The sequence below is a fragment of the Xiphophorus hellerii genome, chromosome 4, assembly GCF_003331165.1.
Source record: "Xiphophorus hellerii strain 12219 chromosome 4, Xiphophorus_hellerii-4.1, whole genome shotgun sequence".
Lineage (NCBI taxonomy): Eukaryota > Metazoa > Chordata > Actinopteri > Cyprinodontiformes > Poeciliidae > Xiphophorus > Xiphophorus hellerii.
In genome coordinates this window covers 28,566,130-28,590,234 of record NC_045675.1, presented here as the reverse complement: position 1 = coordinate 28,590,234, position 24,105 = coordinate 28,566,130, and the positions used below count along the sequence as shown (strand labels likewise).

Genomic DNA, 24,105 nt, shown 5'->3' with positions numbered 1-24,105 from the left:
CAGCTTGTTTGACATTTGCTCAGACATATGGCAGGAGAGGGGGCTCTCTGCGGACGGACACGTCTCACGGCTTAGCGGCGGAGCTCGCCCCGGCCACTGGAGGCCGAGCGAGGCAGTGATGCGGGGAAGTGATGCGGGGAAATGCTGCGGCGCGCGCATGTGTGGGTGTAGACCTGTAGGCGTGTGTGGGTGTGTGTGTGTGTGTGTGTGTTGGCTGATTATCCCCAAGCCTGGTTAAGGTAATGTAGCGGAGAAGAGGGTAAGTCGGCCTGACACTCGCATCTAGATCACAGAGGCTGGCAGACTGCTGCAGGGTAGAGGTTGTGTGTGGATACTATGTGTGTGCAGCACCGAGCTACAGGGCATGTCTGAGATTTATCCACCTGTCTGTCTGCATGTCTGCAATGCAACATCGGAACAGAGCATCAAAAATGTTCGAAATGATTAATCAAATGTCCAGAAAAAAACATTTTTAAAAATTTTTTTTTACCCTGCCTTTGACAACATGCAGATTGAGGACGTCGTCTGTCTGCTTTCTGCAACAATGACTAAATGGCTGCGGCTAAATCTGATTAAATGGGAACGCACGTTGCCTCCCGTGTGTGGCGCACTGCCAAGGTGCTCGAACTCCACTTTATCTGACCTTGACCGAGGCGGGGGAGGCGATGCAGGAAAAGCAGAAACGGAAACCGGAAACAAAAGTCGAGAAATAAACAGAAGGACTTATTAGAGGCAGAAAACTCTGTTTTGGTAACCAACAATTACAGGAAACAGCATTTCTGAGAAGTCACGTGACTTTCTGTTAGTCAACTCAGGCTATAAACACGGTGACTCATGTGATGCCGAGTCAGACGGGCTTTGGGGAAATTGTTTTCTTAAGAACTCTTGCATCAAGAGTTCTTCGAAACAGACATCCGCGCCTCCAGCGCCTGCATATATTTTTGTACATTAGGGGAAGTTTGTCCCTCATTCTTATCAGCAGCATTTACCTTTCCATATTTCACAGAAAAAGAGCCAGAGGCAGGAGTTTGCTTTTAATAATAAAAAACAAACATGAATGAGTTGATGGGCCAGGTCACACTAGTGGTGCACTGGCTGCAATTGTCAATTGCTGATCTTTAAAAAGCCTGACCTACCGATTCCGATTTCTTTTGTCTGTTGTAATATAGTTATCAGGGTAAAGTTTTATGACTATAAGAATTATGACTTCTTATAAAAACAAACCTGATGTCTGCAAGCCCAAAACACCAACACTATGGTTGGATTATAGGGTCTATAAGAGCGTGAGAAGTATTGTATGGGTTGCACCGATCAATTGGAACCAATTTCTTCAATTCTGGGTTCATGATGTTTCCATGTGAAAGCGATCTTATGCACCGATCTTATCTAGGGTGGTGAAGTTCTGGAAATAAGCCACAGTCTCCTTTTCCTCTGCTACAAGATAGACCTGGCTGATTCCTAAAAACAGTCCGTTTTTAGACTGACTAAAAACTGATTCCTAATCAGTTCTAATCAGTTCTGATCAGGACTGACCGGCAGGTCAGGCTTTTCAAATATTGGTGATTGCCTAGAAAACTGCGATCAGTCCAATTCCTATGTCGAAGTCTGATGATTTTTTTTTATATCAGGACATGTATCGTCATCAATAAATACCACAATATGAATATTGATGATGTCACTGCCAACCATTCGCAAGTTGGCCTAACCAGCTTATAAACAAAAAATTATATTCCCGTAAATAGTCTAAATGAGGAGCTAGAGTTTAAAAGTATTTGATGTTAGAATGGAGAAAAAAAATACTTTTAGCACGGAAGAAAAAAAAAGTACATCAGGTCTTTTCGCGACGTGATTTATTAGGTAAACGAAGCAAAAGAAGACAGTTTTCTGGTTTAGGAACCATCACTCTTTAGGTGACTACTTTCCTCCCATCATCTGTCACTTCCTCCTGACGTGCCTGTTTGTTTGTTTGTTTGTGTGTGTGTGTGTGGGGGTGTGCGTGGGTGTGCGTGTGTGTGTTTGCGTGTGTGGGGGTGTGTGTGTGTGTGTGTATGCTCGGTGTACACTGCATTTCCAGTCAAAATGCGATGTTAAAAAGCAGCCAAAAATAGCAGCTGCATCATCTGCTGCTCATGTAAACACTCAGCAGCTCATGGAGATGAGCCGCACACAGGAGAAGCAGAGCGCAGCTCAGTGTGCAGGGGACCGCTCAAACCCACTGGGACCGTTAGAATTAGCTCAGGGTTGTCTTCATACGCATAATTCAGAAGTAGCACGATGATAAAAATCACTACAATTTAAGCTTCTGTATTTTTTTATTTTCAATTTCAAAAAAGTACCTTCGTAGTGTTATTTAATTTCCCGCTGGGATCAATAAAGTATTTTTGAATTTGAATAGAATAGAATTCAACTTTATTGTCATTGCACTGTCACAAGTACAAGCAACGAGATGTAGTTTGCATCTATCCAGTAGAGCTCTATGAGATATAAGGACTGGAATAGAAGATAAGCACTGTTGATGCCAGATATTTAAATTTGGTCAAGATTATTTTTGTTGTGGTCTGAAGCTAAATCAGAGCAGATTTTTCTCGTTTCTCGCTCAGTTAGAATCACCAAAATTTATTCTATTTGATAAATGCCAGAAGACTTGGCGATAAAAAGGATTTTTAGAAATTCTTTTGTAACTTTCCTCAAATTCAAAAGCCTGCATTATATTTGGTCAGGATCTGAGATAACTGTCTTTAAAACAGTTCATTTCTTAAAAAAACAAAACTCGCCAAGTTTTCTGTATGTTCAATGTGACGAGATGTCCAACCTCAATTTTAAGATCCCATATACAAAAAAAAACAAAAAAATTTTTTTTTACTGCAGTTAGTTTGCAAAGCTTCATGCTGTTAGTCAATAAGAAACTTTTAGCAGAGAAGCCCAGAAAAATGCTCCGACTAGCGATTGGTCGTTGAAAACCTAATAATGTTTAACGAACGCAACATACCAAACACTACGACAACCACAGTCTTTAGTACAGAAGGTGTGACTGTGACAAAAAGTTATTTGTTATATTCAGTAGCACTATGGTGTTTAAGAAAGTATAGGAAGCTTCTAGAAATAAAAACTCAGTCTGCCACAACAGGGAGTGACACTTCAGCAAATAAAAGAAAGTTTGTACAGTGGACCCCCAGTATTTGTGGTAATTAGTGACCCCAAGCGGAACATGTTACATGTGACCTTTTGTAAACATCATACTGAAGGTATGAGGTCAATTGTTTTAGGAACATTAACTTAGCAATGCTAAACATGTGAAGCGCGTTTATCCTTAGCGACTATAAAGAGCATTTAAAATGCAAACTTTGGGATAATGAGCTGTTTTATATTATTACCATAGTTCTGTATAATTGTAATGAATTGAGTTAATGGAATACATGACAATAAAACAGCTTTATTCTATCAAACCTCAACTTCGACTCTCGCTAGTTATTTTCAAATCAGATTAAGGAAAGTAAAAAGATTTCGTGATGCGGTAAACTTCAAAATTCTGAGGCCTGCCAAAAAATTAGGCTGTTTTTGAGAAGTTATTTTTGTTTTTGACGTTATATGAACATTCAGTTGTCAAGGCAGTTCCATTTCGTTTGTGCTTAAACAAAGAGTAGAAACAATGCATCTGAAATTAATTTGCTGAAAGCTACAGCAGCCGACTGCTGATCCTATTAAAACGTAACAGGTGCCATCAGCAAAATCGGAAAAACAATTCCACTTCTCTCATAAATAAAACCAACTAAATAGCGTTATAGATTTGTTTTTGTAAAAACACTCTAAAAAAGTGTAAAAAAACAACAAAAAAACATGCTTTAATAGCAACAACAGCCGGCTACTGTGGCTTTTTGCAGATCGAAGACAAACTCAAAATCTGAATGTCAACATCAAATCAGTGATCAGAAATCTGCCACGGAATTTTGATGATCGGCACATCTGCATTTTACTCAAAGTCCAACCTTTGTCATTTTAGCAAATAAAGGATGAAAAGACAGAGCCTCGGGATACAGTGCGACAAATATTAGCCACACTTCCAGCAACAGGGGTGAGGTAATTTTCCAAGAGACTATTAAGAAGAAAAAAAAAATGATAGGGAGAACAATGCTGATTACTGACATGTCTTCTTCTAAAGAAGCGTTATTGATTCCCTGCTGACAGAAATCCGTGGAAAAAGGCACTTCAAAGCCCACTGGTGTGAATCATCATTTGAAAGATGAGTCTGATGCTTTGACTGCGGGGCGTTTTAGCCAGGAGGCGAGGCGACACAATATTGATTAGCAGAGCGGCTTATCTGCAGTCTGAGTAGATGCGCTCATTTAGCTTAAAGTATCATTCATAAAACCACAAGGGATCTACAAAAAGCAAAGCGGGTGGAAATGCGGGGCAGCAGTGGAGCACCAGAAAATAAACCCAATTCCCCTCACATCCTCTCACACACCTTTATATACAGCCACATAAAAAAGAAGGGAAAGAAAAAAGAGAGAGAGAGAAAGACTTTTCTTTTTTTTATTTTTATTGGAGGGCCAGAAACGGTCGGTGATCAAACTCCAACAACCAAAATAGCCACGGTGATTTAGTGGAGCGAAAATCCATTATGGCTCCATCCAAAGGTAATGACTTTTTCAAGCCTCCCAGCTGATTCTCCAGAACAAGAGTGGAAGGAGAAAACACACACGGTGGACAAATCAGGCCTTTGTTCAGAGCGGTGTGGGGTCCTGAAAGAGACTTTTTAGGTCATTCGCTCCCCTCAATCTTTTCTCGGTGGCAGCAGAAGACTGCGGCATCTCTATTAAAGCCAAACTGGTCCGGCGTCAAAACAGCAACCGGAAGGAGCAGTGTGAACCGCGGAGCGATTACGATTGATTTGCAACCTGTTTACCAAAACATTGCACTTTAAAGGTGAACAATATGGAAGCAATGCTGTATAGAGGTATTTGATTTTTATCTCTCTTTTGTTATTATTTTTATACTAAAGAATGATAGCTCTCTGAAAATGATTCAATATTCATGCAAAAAATAAAAAATAAATAAAAAAGTGGCTTGTTCTTCCGGCTCAGATGACTCGCGCTTCAAGGTGCTGCTTCCCCCTGCATCATTACAGTCACTCAGAAAACTATTCATTATATTGAACAAGGCAGCAAAGTCCCAACTACGTTAGAGAAACAGATTCATCAGGAAGCCAAAAGTGATTCGCAAATGTCTTTCCACTGAGAATGCTCAGATTCCCTTTGATAAAAGGGCCTGGTTCTCTTAAAGGAGCAGTATTATATAAACTCAAACGCTTTTTTTCTTTTTTTTTTTTAGCTATCCATCATCTTATGTCATTCCCTCATCAAAAATATACCTAGGTAGTTGCCTTCATCCTTTCATACATGTTTGAGAAACCTTTTAATCTCCCATGGCAACCATTCAGCAGGGCAAAACGCCTGGTTGGACCTAGCTCCGCCTTCAAGGCCCAAGCTCCTCCTCAGGTTTCTGAGCTTCTGTATTACAGTAAAAAGGTAAAAGAGATTGTCTGGGACCAAACAGTACAAAATGGAAAACACGGGTGTTGAATTCAAAAAAGTGGGTTTTTATTTACCCCAAAGTATGAACAATGATTAACATAACAATTCTACCTCTGCTCAACAGGCCCAGGCTGAAGCAACGTCAGCTAGTCCTAATCCATCTACTTCATCTGCTATTCGGTTCTCTCCACAAATGGAGGGCAGATTGGGGAAGTTAGCTGTCGATGATGACACTGAACATTTTTTGGTTACATTTGAACATATGGCTACAGCTCATCGGTGGCAGAAATCAGATTGGGTTTTTCCTCTCATACCCTTGCTCACTGGCAGAGTCAGAGGTGCCTACTTACATATGGACATTGATGACTCATTAGATTATGATAAAGTCAAATCTGCCATTTTCTTAAAATATGATATGATATGAAAAGATGAGCCATGTTGCGATGACTTCCTGAGGGTGGAGCGTTAAATTAGGAAGTCAAATTTCTTTTAAGTCATATTTCGTCAGCTTCCTAAAGTAACATTTTTGCCAAAAGTAATGCTGAAAAAAAATAAAATCAACACCCCTTTCTTTCTAAGAGATCTCAGGCAAAAGAAAAAATTAATCGAGCCATTGTTTTAGGAAGGTGACAATTTGATATTTAAAGCATTTTTGTTACAACTAAAGGTAACGGTTATTTTGTTGTGCTATAAAATGTTACCATGTACCTAGAAAATACATAACACTGCCCCTTTACCATATCTTACAAAGCAGTGCTGGATGAGCAGTGGTTTAAGAGATAAAGTCTGGACCTATCCATGAGGCAACCTTGTGTTCAGAGGACTGCAAAGGGCTGCTGGCCGTCGCTCTGAGAATTCCCACATGCTAGGAGGGCTGCTGCAGATGTGAAGCAGTACATCACCTTCGATTTAGATAGCAAGTATAACTAAATAAATAAATAAGGAAAGCCGCGCAGTAACACAGATTCCTGACAGACTGAGTTTTACAGCCAGATTCATATTGATTCTCTGAAGCTGCGTAGACTAGATGCTGAACTAAATCACACACACGCACAGCGACTCACGGCCGTGGGTGGATGTAAATAAACTCCTCTGCTGTGCAAAATCCAGTTACATGAACTGAATAAAGTAACTTGAATAAAAGAGAAATGACAAAGTTAGGGTGCAGCGGGCGCATCATTAGCGAGCAGATCTCATTTACGGAAACGCCAAGTCTCAGCGCCTTCAATCAGCTGCTCAAGTCGTGTGTGTGATCTCTTCCTTGTCACTGTTGCCTGCTGATTTATGTTTTTTTTTTTTTCCTGCTTCTGATTCGGGGTTCATTTTGTTTTAAATAATGCAAAGTATTCACACACCTTGAGCTTTTTGCGGTTTCCTTGTGCTTCAGCCACAAACTGCAATGTTTTCTATTGGGTGTTTGTGCGACAGACCAACACAACGCAGTGAATAATGCTTAAGATCAAAAATGATCCCAGTAATTTTTAAAAATAAATATCTGAAAAGTGTGACTGGCATTAGTATTCAGCCCCGTCTTGTCAATAATGTGTGAAATTACCTGGAGGATCGGAGACTTTCAGGTGTTCATCTCAGAGAATGAAATTTTTCCTTCCTATTCTTTGCAAAATAGCTCAAGCTCCGTTGGACTGGATGGAGAGAATTGGGTAACACCAACCTGCAAGCCTCTCTCATTTAAAGTTATATCTGGACTTTGACTAGGCCATACTAACACATAAAAATGCTTTCATCTAAATCACTCTATTCTAACTCTGGGTATGTATTTACGGTGAAGGTGTCGTTTCAAATTTTTTGCGTCTTCTGTTTGTCATCTTTCATTTAGCGTTGAACAGCTTCACATCTCATCAGGTTAATATATTCACCGCCATGACAGTGGTGCACTTAAAGTGCGTTTAGTTTTCTCACACAAAAACCGCTGAGAAACAGTTTTTACCCCTCAGCTATCCCCATCTTGAATGCCGCTAAGTGGTCAATTTGACGCCGTCGGTTTCCATTTTACTTTTCAGTTAATTTTTTATCAAGGGGTGAATGCAGTATAAGTAATTATTAATAGTATAATTTTAATTGGGACATTTTGGGCCAATTCTCCAAATAAAAGCAATGTTTCATACAATGACAATAAAGATTCTACTCTATCCTGCTCTTTGTATTGAAGCCAAGTTACATTTTGGATTCGTCACGACCAGAGCGCCCTCATCATGTTTCTGTGTTGCCTTTGTGATTTATGGGAAACTTTAAACAGGACAGAGTTATCCTGCTTAGTTATCCAGGATAAATTGCCTTTCCTACTAAGGTAGGGTAACATATTTTTCCGTCAACAGTCTCACACCTGAGCTGTTGATCGCTACAGCTCCTCCAGATCAGGATCAACTAAAACTGACAAAGTTTATAATTGAGAAAATAATTTGTTAACTGAAATAATTAAAAATGGTTCCTCCAGGCGGAACTTATGCCAGCCACAAAATGGCGGCAGCAAAGGTGTGGAGAAAACACCAGAGTTGGTTGTTCCAACAATAATTGAATAAATGTTTTTGAAAATGTGTCTCCTGATGAACATTCATTACCCAATCGATGTATAAATAATCACAACACTTTGACCTTTTTGAATTCTGCACCTAAAAATTAACCAAAGTATGACCACATGAATATATAAAACCATATTCATACCATAACGAATAAAAACTAAATTGAAATTAAACAATATTTAACTTAATAAAAAACACTCTAAAGATAAATTAAAACCATCTGAAACAGTAATGCAGTTGGTTTTTTTATGTTTTTAATTAGCATAGTTAGGTAGCTAGATGGATGGCCATGTCTTGGTAAGTTTGTAGACTGATTCTTTTTCCATTTTTAGATAAGAAACTAAACTCTGCTCTATATTGAAAGCTTAGGATGTTATTAACAGCCTTACCCTGCTTCCAATTTAGACAGTTTGCAGCATCAGATTGTATCTATGGGTATCGGAGTTGAATGCATTAGAATCAGATTTGTATTTTAAAAAAAAAAAAGTTTTGAAAAGCATTTAAAAGTTCATGGAGTATTAAGGCTTTTGATCCATGTTTGCTAACACAGTTAAAAAAAAATGAATGTGACACAACAAACAGCGTGTGAAACCTCATTAAGGCTTGTCCTTGATTAGAGCCGGCTTTAGGCCTCTGCATTAATTGCCACCCTTCGAAATATTACAGCAGAGATGTTTACTCAGGTAAATAATCTTTAATCCTCTAAAATAGGTAATTAACAGGTGGCAGTCGCTCTTCTGGTTCGGCGCCGTACTTTACGCATTTAATGAAGAAGAGGGGATGTTTGAGGGTCAGAGTGCCGTGTTAATATTTATCAGCATTTTTTTGAGACGACAGAAGTGACGACGTACTTAAAACGACAAACGAACAAGAGAGTTGGTTACGTTAAGGCAAATTTACAGCGACATACAAACGGAGCTGCTCGTCAAATCAAACGCAGCCGCATGCTGTCGACTCTTCGTCTCAGTCTGATGAGAAATGAACCGACAGGAACTGAACTCCCGTCTCGCCTCTGCTCCTGATCCACTCCTAGATCAGACCAACAACAGCCATTTCCGTCTGTCAAAACACCAACAGCCAGGAGATAAGCAACATCTGGAGCCGGCCTGAAGCGGATACTCGACATGATCGACAGAGCAAAGTACACCCAACGTTTCCGGAAGCATCGGGAGCGGAGATGTGCCGAGTGAATCAGCTGCTGACTGGAATCAAGTGATCCTGAGCTTAATGAAAATTCAACAACAAAAAGAAAGAAAGAAAGAAAGAAAAGCATAATTTTCAGATCAGTGAATGTGCTATGCATAAGCGCCATCAAGTGATAGCAATAATACTACTGTGGCTAAGTGAAAATTAAAAGTTGGCCATTGTAGTATTTTTTTTTCCTTTTATATAGTTGACGAAAGCACAGTGATGATTTTTTATTCCGGTTGCAAGAGATCAAGTACGAGAGAGAGTTGTGACCACAGCACAAATTCTCTGTTTTAACCTTTTAAGTTTTCAATCTCTGTCATAAGTTTTGAAAACCATTTCAAAGCTCTCATGAATGGAAACACTGTTTAAGAAATAATAAGTACCTAACTGCTAATATAGGATGACATTAGCAATTAAAAAGTTACAGCTGTCGCTGTAACTTTTTTTATGTTAAAGCTGCAGTACATAACTTTTACAAAAATGTGTTTTTTCCATATTTGTTAAAACTGTCACCATGTTGTGACTGTATGTTATGAGACAGATAATCTGAAAAGACTGAGCTCCTCCACCTCCTCCCTGAGCTTTAATTGCCATCTGAAGAAATGCTCCGCTCCCAGTCAAAAACAACCAATGAGAGTCAGGAGGAGGGTCTTAGTGCTGTCAATCACCCTCATGTACTCACTGCTCAATGTGGTAATGGTGGAGAAACAACTCACCATTTCAGGAGAACTGTTTATCCACCGTCATTGGTGAACATGCTAACTAGCTTTAAGCATTTGTGGCAGGCTATGTTGCGGTGAACCAGCTCAAGCGCAGCAGAGAGGAAGGGAGTAAAGTGGGGTGGAGAACGAGAGTGATTGACAGCGCAAAGACCCTCCTGCTGGTTCTGATTGGTCGATTCTGAGTGGTGTATTTCTGCAGTTAGTACTTGGAGCACTGGGGAAACTCATTTAACCAACAGATTTTCTTTCTACAGATTCCTTATTCTGTCATGACATTATGGTAATTTTAAGAAATATGTAAAAGACATTTTCCCTAAAAGTTTCATATTGCAGCTTTTAAGTGATTTTTGAGCCATAATGGCAGAAAGTCTATAAAAACAATGTGAATACTTCCCTTATACATTCTTTTAACACAGTGGGGAAAATAAACAGCTGCCAGCTTTACAAAAACTAGAGGCATAAAACTCTGATCAGCGCATCTCTACTTAGAAGCCGTGTTAATGTAAGACACAAAAAACACAAAATGAAAGAATTGAGCAATCACTTTGCATGTCCTCGCCAGAAAAATTTTGTTATTTCACTTTGTGTACGAGCAAAAAAGAAAAAAGCAATAAAAATCTACCTAATACACTGTCTTCCTACTGCAGGGAAACATAATTTTTTTTCCCAAATGACTCCATGCAGGGAATATAGCTAAAATGAAGTATCTGCTTATTTAACCTGCACTAAAACGTGGGACTGCTTCAGCTGTCACTCGTGAACGATTTTCAGCTCAGCAAGGCCTGGGAAGATTTACAAGCGGAATTGATTCCACACCGAGACACATCAGCCAGAAAGGCAAAGCAACGGGAGCGGCTTTTTGGGCTTCTCTCCCTCGTCCAGCTAGCTGCGTGGACTCACCTTTCATACCGAATTTGGAGCGTCGGCCGTACTTGTTGATGAGAACAAAAAGGACGAGGAGGAGGACGCAAGCGAAGCCCGCCAGACCCACGGCGATGGTAACCTAGGAGGGGTAAGACGAGAGCAATCAGGAAAATAGGTCTAATCAAACCAGGGTGAAGTGAGGTGATTTCTGCTTTGATTAACATTGCACCATGTAAACAGTCTTTATGTTCAGAATCAAACCTGGTGGGCAGAATGGGGTTCAGATTGAACACTGCTTCCATCTCCTAAACAAGCTCTGTATGGTTTGATTTAATTACGATTCCTACAACTTGTCATTCTGTGTTTCAATGCAACTGGCTTTGTATGAAAGGTTGTAGCTTTTTATAATAGACATACTGTATCTCTCTCTCACACTTAATTAAAGTCTCTCTTGTTTTTAATGTCCTAGCTGTAACCTGAAAAGGATGCTTAAAAATGATATTAAAGTATATCTGTATTTATAGAATAGAAATGAAACATTTGTAAAACTAGGGAAAGCCAAGAGGTGCAGCACATAATTTCTTTCCTTATATTGACTCAATGTTCTGGCGACCTGCCAGGTAGCCACTCCCCTCTGCTGCACCTTTGAGAACCAGGTGGACTCAATCTCCTAGCAGTCAGAGAGAGCAGCTACTTTTGGTGTGACTGACCCGTCACTCCTGTTTGACAAAGTGCCACAGCCTGAGAAGCAAACAGTGTGACACAATCAGTAGTTAGTTAGGTTTTTTTCCCCTCCTTACGAAGTTAAATAATCATTTGTGACTACCAAAATTATGAGTCGACAAAACATCCTTTTCATAGCCAGAGTATTGCGAGACAAATAAACGCCACTGTCCAGTTCAGGTTACAGCGGAAGAGAGCTTCAGTACATCATGTCTGCGTAGACTGAATTTGCAAAAGTACGTTTTTCATTGACTTACAAAGACCCAGCCATCATGTATGGCAGTCTATTCCCTGAACTGCTTTGCACCGGGATGAAGGAGTCATGTTTTGAGCCAGGCCGTCGGCCACTAGATTTGTCAGGCGTTTGCTGGAGTCACATCTGACTTGTACATTAATAGCCAGAACATCTTGGTAGTACCTGAAAACTCACCCCAAAAGATACAAGGTCTTCCAGAAGTGGCAACTCATGTATAGTTGGTATGGTATGGTATGGTACATTGCATCACCATGGTATTTAAATAACAGCAATTACTCATTGGCTCATATTTTATGTGTTAATCTTTGGTCCACATCACCGCGGTGATCATCTGGAGCAAGGAATGTGATGGTGAAAAAACTTTGATGAAATGTTTTGTGGACTTTGATTTAATATTGAGCTTGGCTTGTGATGACTCAACAGCAGAACCAAAGTAACAATGCTATTTTCCCATCATGCTGTTTTCACAGATCACAACCTTTGCGTGGAAAAGGATGTACGCCTGTTTCAGGTGCGAGTCCCAGAACTTTTAGATATTTTCTTTCCGTTTTGTTTTATAATACAACATTTTCTAATGTTACAAAGAGAAAACAAGTGTTCTGTTCTTTGTTTTCAGTGTGACATCTTATTACGTTTACCTCACTCCTTTCTTGACTAGGTTCTGAAAACAGCTTTTATCGGTGTTTTTTTTTTTTTAAACGCCTGTCGTTTTTCCCCTCTATAATTTTACTAAAAGGCTTCAAAAATAACTCTCTGTGTTAACAGGTACGGCAGCAGCGACACATTACACTTCAGTGTTGTAAATGGTACCACGGCAATTTTTCCCAGCAGGGAAGTGGTCATAGCAGGAGAAACACATGTTTAATTAATAACTCCACAGTGGCTCACTTCCATCAGGTATGAGAGGATGGCATGCCAATGACCGGTATGCAGTCTACCCATGAAAGGAGAACTGTCACAGAAGACTGACAGCAGCCATTATGAATGTTATTAATTACACCTGTGCAGTTCCTGCTCTCATATGTCAAAATGTCTGCCATTTATAAGTCTATTAGGAGCCCATTAAAGGTTAGCTCTATCTACTGGGGCACATTGGAAAGAGAAAAATATGGGAAAATATAGGAAATATGGAGCTGTTTAATGATGCATTACACAGTGGCAGATTTATGTACTGTACACAGACATTTTTGGGTCTTGATGAACAAACTGATGGGTGTTCACGGAGGAAGATTAAACACCCGGGAGACACACGCGTATGCTCAGTTTTAGGGCCGAAACAATGAAATTAATTGTGATTAATCGACTGTATCAATAATCGTCAGCTAATCTGGTAATCGATTAATCGTTAAATATACGAGTATGGAGACTCAAAAAAGGTAACTCGCTGAAAGAACAACACACTCGGAGGAGTAACTAAGCCAAGACTGAACAAAAAATAAACAAGTTTTGCATTCAATAAATAAATTCTTCTTTGTAAATATCCAAAAGGTGATTATTATTTTACCATTGTACAAAAACAGACCAGTCCTAAACTGTGCTGATAAGTCCAGCAGAAACGGCTGAGCTTTTTATACGTTGATGTTAGAAGAATTATTGTTAGCTGTAGATGCATCCTTTGCTACAAATTAAGTGTCTAAAAGAATGTAATGTTATTGCATTTTAGGCAATAAAATGTTGATTATCTTTTTTTTTTTTTTAAATAAAGAGAACTGAATTATTTATTTACATTTTTTGTGGAATTTTAAAGTAGTAAGAAAATAGGTTTAAGTCACAGGTGTGAAACTCCAGTCATGGAGAGTCACTGCCCTGCAACTTTTAGATGAGCCTCTGCTGCACCACCTGAACAGAATAATTAGGTCATTAAGGCTCTGGAGAACTGATCTACACAAGGAGGAGGAAATTAAGCCATTTCATTCCAGTGTTTTGTACCTGTGGCTCATCTAAAAACTGCAGTATTGCGGCCCTCGAGGACTGGAGTTTGACACCCCTGGTTTAAGTGGTTAAATAATAAAAAAAAAAAAATCTGATTGTCAGAACAATTGGTAAAATAATCAATCAAATATTCAGCTAAAATCACTATTAGTGGCGGCCCTTCTCGGTTTATGCTGTTTGTTGCCATCTGCATTATTCAGCAGTGCTTTGTTGGTTGTGTGCAAACCTTTCAGTGTTCAAGCCAAGTATGTTAAAGCAAACTCAGAGAAACAAAACAAAAGCTAGGGAATATTTGCAGAAAACAAAAGCATCTCTCCACCGAGATCGTGAGTTTTTTTACCAGCTGTTTCAACCATGTTGTTAAAGAGAAAACTCACCCCAAATGTATCTTCTTCTGGTCGCCCTGTTTCATCCTCAGGGATCCCACCTGCAACACAGAAGCACAACAAAAGGCATCAGAGACTCAGGGAGGGTAGAAAACCTTTCATGACATTGGTTTGGTCCTTCACACACTTTTATTCATTTTAGCCTAAGCCGAGCTGTATTGTGTCATAAACCACCGTCTGTGCAGCTGACCAGTGAATTAAATTAATATGTACACAGGTTCATTCGCAACCTAAAAGATCAGAATTATAAAGAAATGACATGCTCTACGGCATCTGATATTAAGGTTTTTGTTTATGTAAATATGTCATTTTACTTCTACATTATAGAGGATTGCAAAACTCTTCATACCCTTTGAAAAACTAGTTTCAGCTAGTTTTTCCATACTTACAGACTGACATTTCCCCTTTTTTCCAAAATAGAACAACATTGTTTTATCTGTGAATAATAATGTCTCAGGTTGTTGATTGGACTTAGATCTAGACTTTAAAATGGGTTTTTCTAATACATAAATACGCTCTGATCTAAATTACTAACGGGGTGTACGTCTAGGACAATGTTCTGCTAGAACGAATGTTAAACTCATTTTCATTCTGGTCCATATCAAGATCAAGGGCCAATTGAATGTATTGATAAAACCTGGTAAACTGTTAAAATATAAATAGATAGTTGTTAAAAATATTAAACATCTTTTCACATTGTATACACAGAGCTGCTCTGATTTGATTGACAAAGTGATATTTGTACGTACAACTGTTTTTTTTTTTTTATATTCTATCTGGAGATGGGATGCATTTCATTGCATTCTCTTTACAATGATAAACAATTTTGTGTTTGGCCTATCATATTAGTGCTCTGTAAAACACACTGGGGTTTGTAGCTAGAGTGTGAAAGAGGTCAGGGGCTTTGATGCTTTTAAGAGGCTCTGCACCATCCAGCAAGCCCACAAAGTGTGTTAAAATGCACATAAATTATAACTTTAAATATATTCAAACATATCAAAACATTGCTGCACCCAGACTCAGGCTTCTGAGCAAAGATATTGTGAACATTTTGTTGCAGCTGCACAATCACATGCGTGTACTGGAACAACTAAGACACAGAAAAACAAAGGCAGAGTTCATGTAGAAGAAAACATTTATAAAAGAGCCACAGAAGGAAGCTGATGCCGGCATGCCAAATGTCACATCAGGTGAAATAAAACTGGTCAAAAGACACAGAGACTGTAACAAACAAATATTACATGAAAAACCAAGAGTTTGGCAAAATTTTAACCTAATGGACTTAAACTAAGAGGCAGTAATTTTACCAGCCTTGATGCTCAACAAATACACCTAAAAATTACAGAGTTTGGTTAAAAAACAAAAAATAGAGAAAAGGACTTTCTAATGTATGATATCAAACCGTAAAAAGAAAATAACATTTGGCACACTGAAGTGTGTGTGTGGGTGTGTGTGTGTGTGTGTTTGCCACCACTAACCCCGAGTCCCTCCCTCTCGGCTATGATCCCCGTCTTCTCTCCTCCCTCTGCGCTCCTCTCTGCCCAGCAGTGTTAGCATCCCTCAGCCTGTCAGTAGTCTACCCTCTGTCACTGAACGCTCTCACAAGCAGCAGTACGAGTTGGTGCGTGCGTGCCAGCATGAGGCCACAGCACCGCCCCGTGCAGCTGGGCCCCGCAAGTCCATTTGTCTCCATCACTGGTCACACAGCAGTATCATAACCTCTGGTACTCTGGAACCAACGGCTTCATATGGATGAGGGAGGAAACCCAACGAAGGTCAAAGATTGGATTAGCCCATTTTGTTTGAGCTGCCAAAACCATCTAAAAGAACCAAAAACAACCTGAAAGTTGATCTTAGCAGCAGCTTTCCTCCTCAGGTTGCTCGTGATATTGCCCGATATAATCAAAGGAATTTCGGTAACACTGTTATGCAACACAGCTTCAGTAATTCATGCTGTCACAACCAAAGAAAGGCCTTTTTCAATTAACACACTATAGTCATATAACTAAGGTAGACAATTAGGGAAATACTAAATTCTCTCTCTATTTTTTTTTATTCAAAAAACCACTGAAACCGATGCGACAGCTAAATTTGAAGTGCTTCTGTTCAAAACAGCAGATATTGAAATTGGTGGTGGAATCTGATTAAAATTTTAATCACGTTAATTGCAGGGTCTGTAATCAATAATCGCATTTAAATCAAAAACCACAGTCAAAATTAGCAACATTTTCAATTCAAATACTTATTAGCTGCTAAATTGTTGAGTAAACAGACATATGAGCTCAACAACAAAATAAACATTTTTAATCGGTTGTTTAGGTTATTTGACCATCAGGTTTGCTGTTACACTCATTGAGCTTTCAAGTCTTTCAGGAACTGATCATTCATGGAACGTCTTTGAAAAAAGTACTTCTTTACAACCATGGACTGTGGAAGCTAACGTTAGCGTTGGGGACGTCTGTGCTGCTGTAACATGTTTAGCATTGAGATATTATTTTAGGCTTGAATTGCTTTGCTGATAGGCTAACTCCTTTAGCACAACCGCTACATAATAGTCTTTTCCAGCGTCCCTTCAGATGTTGTTTTAAAGCAAGTATTAACCCATAGTGGGCCAAGAGAAGCAGCGTTGCTATCCATCAATATTGTCTGCAGATGTGTGTCAGGTTTACAGCGCATCAGAAGCACAGTGCAAAGGTAGGAAGTACAGGAGGAGAAAATGGTAAAAAAAAAAGAAAAAGAAAAGAAATAAAATGTGGTTGTCAAAACTAACTAAATCATTGCCCCCACACAGCGCTTAGTTCATACAAAGAGGATTTATTCTACTTGACAAAGTAGATCAAATGTCATTGCTAAGAACTACTTTATGGAGAAGAACAAAGTGAACAAATTTCTCCATGGTTACTATCATGAAAGTGTTAGTCAAACAGTGTCTGTGTGTGCGCGCCTCTCTGTATGTGTGTGGGCAGACCCACATATAACAAGGAGTAACAAATGGGAAGGAAACAACAGAAAAAGTTAAATCCAACAAGGTTGCATTGAAAATAGAAACACTCACCTATTTCCACTGAGCCTGTAAAAGAAGAGACAGAGAATGTCACGCTACGTCAATAAACTGACAGGTTTCGCCCCGGAATGCTGACCATGGGGAGACATTTGCCAGACTTCGTGGGTTTCCTTTCCTCCCGGTCTGTGAACTCAGTGTGAACTGCAAGTGAACAACCTACCTGACAGAACCTGAATGAACCAGTGCAGTAGGGATTAGCTACACAGCTTGCATGCTCTGTTGGAACGTTTTACTATAAAACCAAATCCTCCAATATGTTCTGGAGTCATTATAAAACCTGGAAACGTCCAAATTGTAAAGTTCACGAAAGGCCTAGTTGAAAAGTCAGAAGTTGAACATGATCGCTTAAGGTGGAATCAAAGAATGTTTTTTTTTTTGGATGGTAACTCCACCTTGGGTCCACTTTCTATCAAGCCTGGGGGATTGAAGCTTTTTTAAACCGCATTTTGAGAGAAGGAAAAAAAGTCGTCCACTCACCAATGTCTATCTCGTCTTTGAGGAAGTGACCATATACCGTCTTCGTGACTGTTCCCAAATGATTGCTGGCCTCCAAAGTGTAGTTGCCGTTATTGAGGTGGGTCGGGTTTTTAAACAACAGACAACCCTCCAAGTAGTCCTGGTAGGTATCCTTGTCGGTCCAGATAAAGTCATTCTCCTTGATCTCCGTCTGCTTGTGGAACCAGCGCAGTTTGGGGTACGGGTAACCGCGAACTGTGAATTCGATGCAGGTGTCATGGCGTTTCTCCGGCTCAGCCAGCCTCATGATCACTGGTGGAACTGCAGAAAAGGAAGGAAGAGGTTGGAAACGCATGAGAATGGCCAATGCTGAATCTCTAGACAGTTTTGGAAAATGCATGATCACCTAAAATCTCTGTTTCTGTTTTCTGATATGCAGCCGCACATCTTTGAATCCACACCACCACCAAGCTGAGAGGCAATTTATCTCTTTAATACCATCAGCTACTCTTGGTGAACAATTCATCCATTGATTTGTCTTTGCAGTGAGTCACTCTTGCCGTTTCATTATCAAAAGGAAATATTTGGCAGTTGATATTACCTGGCTTGTCTCTCCGTTTTTGTCCTTTATTCTACCCCCTTCCATCACATCTATCCACTCATAATACAGCACTGATTTTAGTAGACTCTAGCTGAGTCTCGCTGTTGCCTTGTGTGAGGAATATACTGCCCCAAAAAAAAAAAAAATAAAAATAAAAGTGCTGCTGTGTTGCTGGCAGAACCCACGCAGCCCCCTGATACTGCATCAAAGCGTTTTTATAGTATGGTCGTTCCAGTTGGAAATTCATCCGCAAAAAAAACAAAACGATGCAACAGAAAAAGTTGAAGGATGGCTAATTTTATAATCATCTGTTTAGCCATCTTAAAAGCCCTCCACAAATTTAAAACACTAATTAAAAAACTGGTAGGACTTATCCTCCAAAGAGCCATATTTTCAGGAAAATAAAAAAAGCGTGTTGATGTTTCAGTTAGCAGATCAGAGCGGTTTCAGTTTGGGCCAACATGCTAAGCAACATTGTTCAACTGAAAACACAGATACAGAGCAGCGGTCAGCAAATTTCAGTGAAGTGTCACTGTCCCTGCGCCAACACACCTGCATCCAAAGGCTTAATTGCCTTCTTGGCATGTCAGGAAGTTTTCAAATCCTGGTCATTAACCCTTCATTTAAATCAGGTGTGGTGGACAGGCATGCATCCAAACATTGCAGGACGGTGAGACTAGAGGACTGGAGTAGCAGACCCCTGGTCTGAAGCAAGACTTTTCCGGTGCTTGTTATTGCCGAGAGTTGTCACATGTCAAGTGACACGTCGCAGCATGGAGGCGTGTGCTTTCAGTTTAAAACCCACGGCTGACGGGTTGGCCAGAGTAACATTATAGAACAGTACACCTGTGAGCCATAAATAGTGCTGACCCTTTCATAAGATGACATTCGTGGCACTGTCACTACCTCCGTCGGCGGATCTGAGCAGCAACACTGTAGCTATTTCATTTTGAATCCTATCGCACTACTGTTTTTCTGGAGATAACACAAAGTCTCGGCTTGAGGTCTTCGTAAAAGGGGCTAAATATAAACTCTTTCCTTTTGGATTTCTTGTATTTCTGTGCAAGGTAAGATAAATGGGACAAACATCACACTGTTCCACGGGACTAACAACATCTGCTTCTGGTTGGAAAACCATAAGACATCTCCAATTAAGCAAATCCAGGATACATAAAGACACAATGAACCACCTGAGCATCTTCTACTGCAAAATTAGCCTTCAATACAAACGACCTGTTCTACTACAATGTCTGAGATTCTCATATTTTTATTAAGGTTGAACTCTACCCTTCATAGAGAAGTTTGACTCCCAGGAGTCAAATTCAGTATCAGATTATCCGCAACATGCGTTCCACATCTAGTCAATCTCTAACATTTAGCACAGCTCATCGCGGGCGTCGTGTTAAGAACCCCTTCCCCGTTGGTTGCTCAGAAAACACCTTGCAAAGCAGCTGCATAGCACAGTGATGTACATTAACGCAGATTTCCAATCCTGAAACATTAAACCAGAGAGTGGCTACTTCAAATTTTGACATAAATTCAACTCTGTGACAAGCCCAAATCAGCAACCTTGGGACCAATAAGGATATGCAGAAAATTAGACTGGGCTTGAGGCAGATACTGGCATCAAAGTGTATCAAACATTTAAAACTAACAGTCTGCCAGTACCCCAACACCTTAAAGCACCTACTAAAAAACTAAAGTAATTACTCTTATGTTGTGTCTACATTCTGCCATGACAGCTTAAAATGTTCCACTTGTGGAACTAATAAAGGATTATCTCATCTTATCTCAGTTCACTTAATAGATCAGAGAACGTGTCAAACCCACTAGAGTTTAAAGCATAGATTAACATAGTGTTGCCCCTACCACACTTGCTGCTGAATGTCCACATAAGGTTCTTACACATTTCCTTCTGTTAAGACAATTGTGATTTTTCCAAAATATTTCTTGTTGCTAAATACTTTTCATAAGGACGACGCTGTTGGGCAAGCTGAGAGTAGGCAGATGGCTACTTGAGCAGATAACCTGACTAACCCGGTTATTTCTGGTGTTACTCTATAAAAACTTATTGCCAAAAAATATATACATCTTCAACTTCTTAGACTAAATATTCATCAAATGAATACAAGGAAAAACTCTGTTTTTGGGGACTGGAGTGGAAGCTGTCATTTCATAAATTTATCTGGTGACAGACAAAATCACAATGAAGTCATTCAACTAATCTCAACGCAAAGGCTTGGAAATGTGTGAGTGGGCTGGTGTGGGCGCTGTGCAGCGCTGTGATTTTCAGAGAGGGAAGAAAAAGAAATTGGGAAAAAACAGGGAACAAGGAGTGAAGACATGTTGTATGTTGAGTTGAACAGAGCAAAGACGAGGAGAAAGCAGAGGGGGGGAGATTTTTATTCTCTAACTGTCTTAATAGACAGTTAGGGAACGAACCATTTCCCCCTCAGCGGGGATGTCAGATCGGTCTTAGTCAATATAATGCAAGTCATCATTAAACGGCATGATTGTCCATGTGACCATTGTGTGAGCGTGGCGTCCCCATACTGATCACATGAATGACAAGCTTTGAAAACTACATGTCCCTGATCAGGGAGAGCTGAAGACAAAGCCAGTCATGTCTCTGTATTTAAACTCTGGTTTATTTTAAATGCCGTTTTCATGCCTGGTTGAAAAATGCAGTCTGTGGCTGGTAGAGACAGTGGTGGTAGCAATAGAGAACTGACAACATTCAAAATAAGTATTGAATACTTCAATGTTTTTCTTATCAGAAATGTTTCTAACAGGCCTTTTGAGATGGATTCACATCATATGTTGGTACAAAAACCCTAGTAGGACATGCAGTTGTACAAGCAAACAAAGGAATCAACACAAATTGCTTTTAAATTGAGTTACTGTATGTATAAAGGATCATCTCATCTCAGTTCAAGAAAAAATTAAACCTATGAAGGAAAAAGCCAAGCAAAGACGGGGAACCCCCCCACCAAACCACCCAACCAAAATAAAGCATTCCAGCAGTATTTGCAAATGCTAATATTGCAATAGTGCCAAATATTAAGGGCTGGTTTAGCCCCAATGGATGGCTTAGTAAAAAAAAAATGTTCCCCATTCTCTGACTCAAGCAGATGGATCTGCTTGAGTCTTTCCGTTCACGAGTGATTGTAGGATGAAACGGGAGATAGACGGCCAGATTGGGGCCTCGTCTGTTCTAATGTGGGCACTGCTCTGATATGTCTTGTTAAGGAGCAGGCTGAGACAAAAAGTAAAATCTCGAATTACAATCTTAGATATTGGATCAGGGTAGAAAGCTTCCTGATGAGATTCCTGATGCAAGGAACTGAAATGAGCTTCCTTCATAGGGAGACCGGCACGGAGCTCCATCATTGCCAAGTTACTTAGAGCAGAGCTGCTGCTCCATCGCTTCAAAAAGAACCTGTGAAGGTGGTTCAGGTATTGTGATCAAGATGCAATTCCCTTTGAAGGGCTTTCAGGAACATCCCACTGGAAGGTGACTCAGTAGCAGACCCAGAACTCGTTAGGGGGACTAATGACATACTTCTGGATCCCCAAGACTAGAGAGCATTGCTTGCTAAATCAAATTTTGTTTCCAGAGAGCTGGAATATGTTACCTCTGTGACCTCGTCTCAAAGACGCAAAAGACAATGAATGGATTGATGGTGTTGAGTACTTATTCTTATGCCATTCAATTCTTTGACTCATTTGTGTTTATATTAGGTTGCGAAAGATGGAGTGTGCAATTAATCTCAAACGTTTAATGGGTTAATATTGCATAATGCAGATTAATTAAAGGACATATTTTGACCGAAGCCCTCTCTTCCACAGAGGATTACCCAGTTCACAGCAGCGTCTTATGGGCTTGACACATGGGGAGACGATAAAAGGCATCAGTTCTCCGCCACTTGGGCTGAACCCAATACTCAGGAAGCGAAACAGCAACAAAAGTTGAACGTTTTTCCAACTTTGTGTTGCTCGTCTGCATTTCCAAGCTTGAAATTTCACAAACAAATTTTGCAGGTCGGCTTGGCTGGAGGAGGGCAAGCAATTGTCATCCCCATCGCACAAAGAAACGAACAGCGATGGAGCGACGTCGCCTCCTGTGTGTCGACCACATTACACGGCCTTGTACTGCGGTCAACGATGCAGAACCGCAAACGGGAGTGTAGAGATGAGGAAGTTTGTTCAAAACCAATGTAGTATGTACATATTGCGACAATGAGTTATCCCTCCACCAAAGTTCATTTCTAAATGAACTTTCATTAAACCTGGGAAATCTTCAGAGAATAAAACATTTTCATGAACGTTTTTTTAACTGATTAACAGGACCTGCTGGTTTATATGCCAGCATTTGGGGACTGCTTGGATTGTTACCAACTTCTATTGAGAACATCATCTAAAATAGGCCCATTTAAAATATATTTACTGGAAAAACTAAATACTTATTTTTCATGCTGCAGTACTTCAAATATATAAAGGGGCTGAATTAGACCGAGATTAAGATGTATAGCAGTGAGAATCACAATAGAAAGGTCAGCATTGTCCATTAATATGAAGCAGTTCTTAAAGATAATGCCTTAGACGTCATGCTGGAGTAGAACCAATGACTCTGGTGACCATAATAGCCAATAATAGAATGCTGTGCCAAATCAAATAAAGAGCTAAAAAAGAAAACAAGGTAAGCTTTGCCAGTCCACACTGCTGCAGAGGCTGCTATTGTTCCTGACAGCACCACAACAATGTGCCTGCTGAACTTGCATTGTGGCTAATTACACTTTCGCTCAAATAGCGAGCTCATCTTTGAATGCAGAGAATGTCGCTTGACGGCTGGTAATTTCGCTGTCAATCAGATTACTCCCTAATCAGAGCAGCAGTTTAAGCTATTTTATGACATTTCCAGAGACAATAGGCTGCACAGGGGAGGAAATGTAATTACCATCCGAGCATGTGGTGAAAAATTAATAAGTTAATTTGCAGCACCAGCAGAGTGTCAACAGGAATAAAAAAATAAAAAAAACGGGGGCCTGAAGACGTACATCCACCGAGCGTCCGTGTAAAGGAAGCCCTGCAGACGTGATGCCGCAAAGTCAATCTGTCACTCTCGCATGGGTCTCAGCAGCCCGGCTCCAGCAGGGAGCGCTTGAATTGTTGACAAATCTCCCTTGTCCTGTAGCGTGATGCATTACAAACAGACACAATAGATTGTGCTCTACAAGAGGAAGCTCTGCTGCAAAGAGAAAAATGTCAGGCACCTTTGATAAATATTGGCTTTAAATACAGTCTGTCCCAAACATGCCCAAGGCCAATCTTCTGGATAGACTTATGTAAGAGCTGAAGTATATAGTGTAATTCATAGTCTCAATGTTAGACAGACATTCTGATGGGTACCAAATCATCATTGCTTTATCACTGCTCAGAGATGGGGTTTTTTTTTTCTCTCCTTCTCTCTTTCCACTGAGATCAAGGCTGAGCTTTCATGTGAGCTAGAGGGTACAGTCTTGCTAATTGGCTACATCAATTTCACTTGGTTTGTAACTGTGCAACACCTCATTGCATTCTAAATGTACCTGCATAATTTGGCTCCTCAGTTTGATAAAGGAGATTTTCACCCCTCCCACCTCCAGCTCTAAATTATTCTCTCAGACTGTCTCTGCTATTAATATGTGATAAAATTGCATCTCTGACACAAGCCCCATCAAAGTTGCCATGAAAGACATTTTATGCAAGTCATTCACCGAGCCGTCTTGACCTGCGGCGTTCATAAGGTACATGCAAGATATGAAATAACACCTTCGCAAAGCATTTATTTGCTTTC

General features: G+C 40.0%; 1 protein-coding gene across 2 annotated transcripts in view; it reads right to left on the bottom strand.

Moving 5' to 3' along the window:
- The window catches only part of ntrk3b (neurotrophic tyrosine kinase, receptor, type 3b), a 298,902-nt gene that overhangs the window by 115,945 nt on the left and 158,852 nt on the right, over positions 1–24,105 (bottom strand). The window contains exons 8-11 of one of the 2 annotated variants that reach the window (XM_032560214.1): positions 17,690–17,989; positions 17,204–17,218; positions 14,140–14,189; positions 10,888–10,990 (exon numbers count right to left, since the gene is read on the bottom strand). In XM_032560214.1, coding sequence (XP_032416105.1) covers positions 10,888–10,990; positions 14,140–14,189; positions 17,204–17,218; positions 17,690–17,989 — 468 coding nt within the window. The remainder of the gene's footprint in view (positions 1–10,887; positions 10,991–14,139; positions 14,190–17,203; positions 17,219–17,689; positions 17,990–24,105) is intronic. The other variant, XM_032560215.1, reaches the window with a different exon arrangement.